Below are 6606 nucleotides of genomic sequence, written 5' to 3' on the forward strand. Positions count from 1 at the left end.
ATTTTAAACTCAGGATGTTTCTGCTTTTTCCAGGTTGCACAAACTCTGTAGGTCTGGAGTTACCCCTTTTTATAGGGATCTCTCTATTTGTGCAGGATTTCCACATACAGTAGTCCAGTCTGCACAGAATTTCCTTAATCAAGTAGTCCAGTCTACTGAATATCTAGAAATATCACAGAATATCTGGAAATTCTGGACAGCTCTACAAGCATTGATCAGAAAGAAAGTTATAGTCGTGCCCAGTAGTTTCACTTAATTGGAGAATCAAGAAGGTGCACAATAGACTTCAGGTTTGATGCTACAGATGGCAAGAAATGCTTCAAAGGTTTATGCCCTACATAGTTATTACTCTATGAACCTGGTGTAGGTCAAAGAGTTTTGAGAAGCATCAGACCAACTGTGTATGAACTGAACGGTTCATGTGTGATTGCTCAGTGAAGCTAGCATGTCGTGAAGGCAGTGGATTTACTGCACATGTGCATACCATGAGGATGTGTGTGTATCAGTCTAGGACTTGTGGTCATGAAATTTGATGGCTCTGTAACTTACAGTGTACATTGCAAAGTGTGTGGCATCTCAGAAGAGCATCCAGGATTAAGACAAACTTACTGGAAGTTTCCAGCATTGGTAGTAATTCACAGTTACCTCTGTAAGTCCATAACCATGTATGGCATTTGTAATACCAGGCTTTAAAATGGTAAGGAATGGAAACTTCCCTATGGAATTACCTTACTGCAATATTTGAAGGTCCCAGCATTTACTTTTACATGTTCTATTCAAATGTGATTCCTTTCTCTGAATGATTTTTTCTTACATTGTTGCCTTCCCAAATTGCCTTCCTGCTTAGGATCTTTGTAGTTGAATTTTCAGTGGTTGAGATTGCTGGGAACTTTTTTTTTTTGTTCTCCACAGGAAACCTATGCCAATTTTTAAGAACTGGAAACACCAGTAGTTGAATGGAGCTGTTATATGAAATGGTAGTGGTACAATGAACTATACATTAAATCCTTTTTTATGGAGTGTCTGAAAGGTCAGCATACATCTCTGCTGCTCAGTGCAGGTTATATCTTCCACATTTTGCCTTTTTCCTTTTATTTGTTTTACTTAATTATCCACACATTCTTCTCTATTAAAAATGTTTGCACCATTAACCAACACAAGCAGAAACAAGAAGGAACTGTGATAAAACCTTGATAAATTGCATCTTTCAAGAAAAATTTGGGTAACTTACTGCAGTAGTTACACTGTGTATTAAAGGCACATAGGCAATGTGTGTGATTTAATATTTAACAGTGGTGCATCTTCTCTCATTACATTATTTGCAAGTTTTATACCAGTAATTTTTTTTAAGACTTCTATCAGGTAAACTTTAGTCTGTAGCTGATAAAACCCACAAATACATTACAGAAACTCTAAAAGATAGCATGACTCTGGTTGAGAGATGCAATCAGAGCAGGTGTTCAGAAAAAGTTCTGCATCATAGGGTTTCAATCCTGTCCCTTTTAGTTCTTCTAGCTGAGTATTGCCAGCATGCTAGTCAGCTTTTGCAGGGCAGAAGAGGCTTGTAAGTGTATTTGTTCTGAAATGCCATTTAGTTTCTAAACTAGAATGAAACATTCATTTAAGATGAGATTAAGAGGGGTTTTTTTGCTTATCTGTATTCAAGTATATTGCTTCAGGGAATATTTTTGTTTTGTCCATGAAACATTTGTAATTCTAATTTACAAATTCTAATTTAGTGGTCATTTATATACCTAATTATTTTTAATAAGTTTGTGTGTAATAGTATCTTTTGTAAGTAGTTTTATTTTCAATACTGTATTTTTTTTTAAAGAAATACTATATTATATCTTTCTTATGTTGTTATTACAGATAAACACAAATCCCCTTCGGATATAATACGAAGTTTTCAGAAGAAAAGTCAATTTAGGACCATTGCTCCAAAAATGGTACCCAAAATTTTAACATCGTCAGTGGTTTCTTGTCTTCAGTCATCTTTGCCTGATCAAAAACCACCAATTTCAGCTGCAGGTTCTAAACCACTGGTGGTACCAACTCAAAACTATGCTGTTATGCAGGTGGCTGGTCATGAGGGGACTTTCTCCCTGTTGGCCTTGCCATATGTTGCCCCTGCCCTAACGCAGCAAGTCCAGCAGTCAAATGTGGGCCCTTCTAAAAACCTAAAGCTGCCTATCCCTAGGTACCAATCTGCAAGAAAGAAAATGCTGAGTGACAAAAAAACGGCACAGATCTCTGGCTTGGGTGCACATGACAAGGTTCCTACCAAGGCATCAATCTCATCACAGGCTTCTCTCATGACTACTTTAAGTAAAGACTGTCCTGAAACTCATTCTAGTTCAAATTCAACTGAGCAAGCAATGCTAACAGACCGTGACTCAGCTGAAATTACTGTTGCCACGTTAGTAAATAAAAGCAATTGTGTGGAATCTGGATCTCTTTTAGAGAACAAACCTGAAACTGCTAACAGTAGTGTTTCTGGACCATCTGTAGTTAAAGACTCTTTATCCAAGCTGGCAAGTACAATTAATCCCAAGAAAACAAGTCTGCGCTCCGTGAAGACAGCATCTGAAACCACAAGAGAGTCATTCATAACATCTGAGAAACTAAATGAAAAACCCACAAATTCTGCAAATTCTGTTGCTGTCCTGTCACCAGCAGTTTTTGGCAGTACAATACAGATGACTCCATCAGCACCAAAAGGAAAACTTCCTATTTTGCCTTACTCAAGGATAAAAAATACAGTGTTCTGTAAATCTAAGGAGAATACTAATGTTACAGATGCATCTGGTCCTTCACCAAGATCTGAATGTGAAAAGACATCAGCTTTGGCGAAAACCTTTCACGTTCCTACTAAAGCTTCTGATAAGCGGTTAGCTGTGTCATTTACACAAGTCCCCAAACAAACCATTCGAGAAAATACCTTCTCTCCATCCAATAAAGTGGATGTTGACAGTCTGAAAAAAATTAATAGTGCAGCCTCTAAAAGAAGAGGCAGGAAAAGAAGAGCCGCAGATGATTTATTGGCTTTTCAGACCAAGCGAAGGAAATGCATCAAGAATAAGTTTAGAGAAGGAAGAGAGAGGGCGAAAGTTGGTCTTCAGCCATCCGATGGCAAAAAAGCAGAAGCAGTGAAAAAATACCGTAGTATTAGACCAAAACCAGTGTTACTTGTGCAGGCTTTTGCCCCTCTGACTTCTGCAGCAACAGCAGAGACACCATCTCCTAACCGCTTAGACCAAGATACTTTTTTAAATAGTTCACTTCCCAAAAAACATTTAAGCTACAAACATGGTGATGCTGCGTCAGCTAAATCAAGTGATTTAAGTAGAAATGCATGTTCAGCCGTACCTAAGCAGTTGCATAAATGTCATGTTTGTAACCACATCTTCCAGTTTAAACACCACCTTCAGGACCATATGAACACTCACACAAACAAACGGCCCTACAGCTGTCGAATTTGCCGCAAAGCATATATTCATTCAGGAAGCCTCAGTACACATATGAAACTTCATCACAGCGAAGGCAAACCCCAAAAGCTCGTGTGCTGTGAATTCTGTGCTAAAGTTTTTGGCCACGCAAAAGTGTATTTTGGCCACCTCAGAGAAGTGCACAGGGTTGTTATCAGCACAGAGCCCTCTACTAGCGAGCAGCAGCTGCAAGATGCTTTGAAAAAGAGAGACACGAATATAAAAGAGGCAGAAGAAGCAACAGAGAGGTGAGTGTTTTCACTAATAAAATGCTAACGAAAACGGGATTTCAGGTTGTCAGTGGAAATTCATAAACATCACAATTATAAAAATCATTGCTTTTTCCTCCATCAGTGAGATTCCTAAAGGTTTAAATATTTTGTTAAGGAGTCTAGTCAAACCATTAGACGATCCGGTATATTTTAGCTGATTTGTTGAATATAAAGTATTGCTGACTCTTGAATAACTGAAGTAATTTTGCATATATTGTAGTACTATGCAATATACTGCCAGTTGAGCTATTTTGGTCAGTTGATTTCTCACAGCTAACAGGTTTTCTATTTATCTATGCTGTCTTCTGTCCTATCAGTTTTGGGGTTTTCCCCAGAAGATGAGTGAACCAAGTGCAGCAAGTGAAAAGCAATTAATATTTCAGTATTACCTTGTAGTTTGTTTATCATATTAAATATCATTATCCCATTTCCTTCTCTGGAATGCTGTGAACTAATCTGTCCTGTGTGTTGATTACTCCTGCTTTAGCAATCACTTAGCCAAGTAGGAAAGTTAGCATTTACTATAGTAAGATGGATGGAACATTTGTCTCTGCCTTATGATTTTGAGGTGAAATTTCTTCACACAGTGTAAATGTTGGCTTGTTTGTTGGTTCCACTGTGCATTTACTTTCATGGAAGTACACTTTATTAAGATAAGGGCTTCAACCTGACACCTCACTATGACGCTACAGTTCAGTTTTAGACATTTTGCTTTGCATAGCTCCCCTTTCTGGGGCATCAGTTAGAAATTTTTCAGGTATTGAACCTAAGAAATACCAATGCTTTTCTTACAGCCTTACTAGCTGTTGTACAATGAATCATTCAGTTTACTTATCTTGTTGGATAATCTGTCTAATGTGGAGAAACACACAGTGTTATGTGGTCCTTTTCATAGATGTTGTGAGACGGTTTCTGTGGAGATCTTCGTTTGATTAGCTTAGCTTAAACCAGGGATTTACTAGCTCTGTGTGTATCTGCTTCCTTCATACTGCAGAGTTGTCCTAAATCAGTGAGAGGGGCTGTCTAATTCTAAGTTAGGTATTTAAAGTTCTAAAACCAGACTTTTTAAACTAAAGTGTTACAGACTTTTAGGAAGGAAAAAAAAACCCCAGCTTTGAAGTTTCATTATTTCCATCTTGGAGTAGGAGGTGGAGCATGTGGTTTTGCCTTAAGCTGACCTTAGATCACTCAGTGTAAACACACTAGATCTCTTAGCAGTATGCTGCAGGTAATGCTCATTTTCATTTTTCTAGCTCAGAATTAGGAGTATTTGCATTGACCTCACTAAATCAGGAACTTTAAAAAGCGTTTTTAACCTTTTATTAAAAACTGGGTGTTTTTAAAAGATTATTTATACCAAGGCTAATTTTGGAGGCAATTCTTAAACTCAGCAGTGGTAAATAACATTTGGTTTCATTTTTTTCCTAATCACCCTAATTATTCCTCCTTTTTTTTTTCTTTTCCAAATAAATTAAATGCTATAGGACAGTGCCTGGTTTTAATTAAATGAATGTTTCATGAATGTCATCTCTTGTTGGAACTTACAAGGACAGAAATTGCCATTCTTGTTCTGTACACGGCTAATACTGAAATAGTTCATATTTCCTTTTTTTAACAGGGGAAATAAGTGCAATTTTGAGGACCTATTCCATAACCCGGGAGAAGTGAAATTACAGGTCAGATGTGGTCGATGCCAGTTTATTGCACAGTCTTTTGGTGAAATGAAGTTTCACTTATTGTGCTCTCATGGAGAAGAGATCCAGGGAAGAGTAAAGGAAGGGGGTTTGCAAGGAAATAGAGGAGCTAAGGGGGAACTGATCAAACATGCAACCCACTTCTGGAAACAGCATAATGAGAGAAGACATCTAGCAAAATGCAGTGCCCATGAGGAAGATGTTTATACTTTTCCAAAACTGAAAAGACAGATCTACTTGCACCATCAAAATAATGTTGATATATCGTCTAAAAGCGGACTGACTCAGTCAGGAAGTGGTGAAACAGCCAAGGAGATGCAAAATGTAGGTTTTGGTACACCTAGCAGAAAAACAGAAACTTGCTCTAAAGTGAGCTATAACTGCATTTTATGCAAACAGTTATTTGGAAGAAAAGAGGATCTTTGTAATCATTGGCAGAGTCACCATAACTGTGAAGACCCTTCCGCTTTATGGGCAATTTTTAGTTTGTTATCAAAACAAGGAATTATTGAACTTTCTAACAGTGGTGAATATTGAAACTCAGTTCTACAATGCCATGAAAAACATCAACTGCCTTACCAAACTCTTTACGGTTTTTTGTTGGGTTGATAAACTAATTCAGGAGATGTATCCCTTCAGAGGTTTGCTTTGTGGGTCTGTTGGGGGGATTTTTTAACTTACGCTAACCTTTATTTTGTTAAATCAAAAACGTATTTATCCAGGATCATTCCCAATGGGTACCTGCAAGCCGTTTTTTGAAACACTGTACTTAAAATTCATGCTTAAGGAACTTAGGAGCAGCACATACTCAGTACTAATGGTTAACATCAAGGAAAAAGATTTTCCAGTTAATTTATTCTATATACACAGAAATAAATCAGTTTATATAAGGTAATCTCGGTCTTGAATGAAATGACAAATCAGACTGGAAGTGCAATTTCTGTGCTTCCAGATTTTATGGTAAATATATAAATATTTTCATGCAGTTCTCTGGATCATTTGAATGTGCCTACATGCAGCCGGCATTCAGAAGCTTTATAATGTATAATTTAAAAGATTTTATTCATGTTTTTTGATTTTAGTATTGTCAGCCACGTTCATTGCTTTCAGGTTTGTTATTGGCAGGTTTTTTAGGTGTTACATTCTGTCCTG

General features: G+C 37.3%; 1 protein-coding gene across 1 annotated transcript in view; it reads left to right on the top strand.

The window, feature by feature from the left end:
- The window catches only part of ZNF438 (zinc finger protein 438), an 18342-nt gene extending 12337 nt beyond the window's left edge, over positions 1–6005 (top strand). Inside the window, exons 3-4 of the mRNA XM_010021360.1 lie at positions 1873–3736; positions 5379–6005. Coding sequence (XP_010019662.1) covers positions 1873–3736; positions 5379–5991 — 2477 coding nt within the window. The 3' untranslated portion in view covers positions 5992–6005. The remainder of the gene's footprint in view (positions 1–1872; positions 3737–5378) is intronic.
- Positions 6006–6606: the final 601 nt, after the last annotated feature.

The sequence above is a fragment of the Nestor notabilis genome, unplaced genomic scaffold (assembly GCF_000696875.1).
Source record: "Nestor notabilis isolate BGI_N333 unplaced genomic scaffold, ASM69687v1 scaffold9969, whole genome shotgun sequence".
Classification (NCBI taxonomy): domain Eukaryota; kingdom Metazoa; phylum Chordata; class Aves; order Psittaciformes; family Psittacidae; genus Nestor; species Nestor notabilis.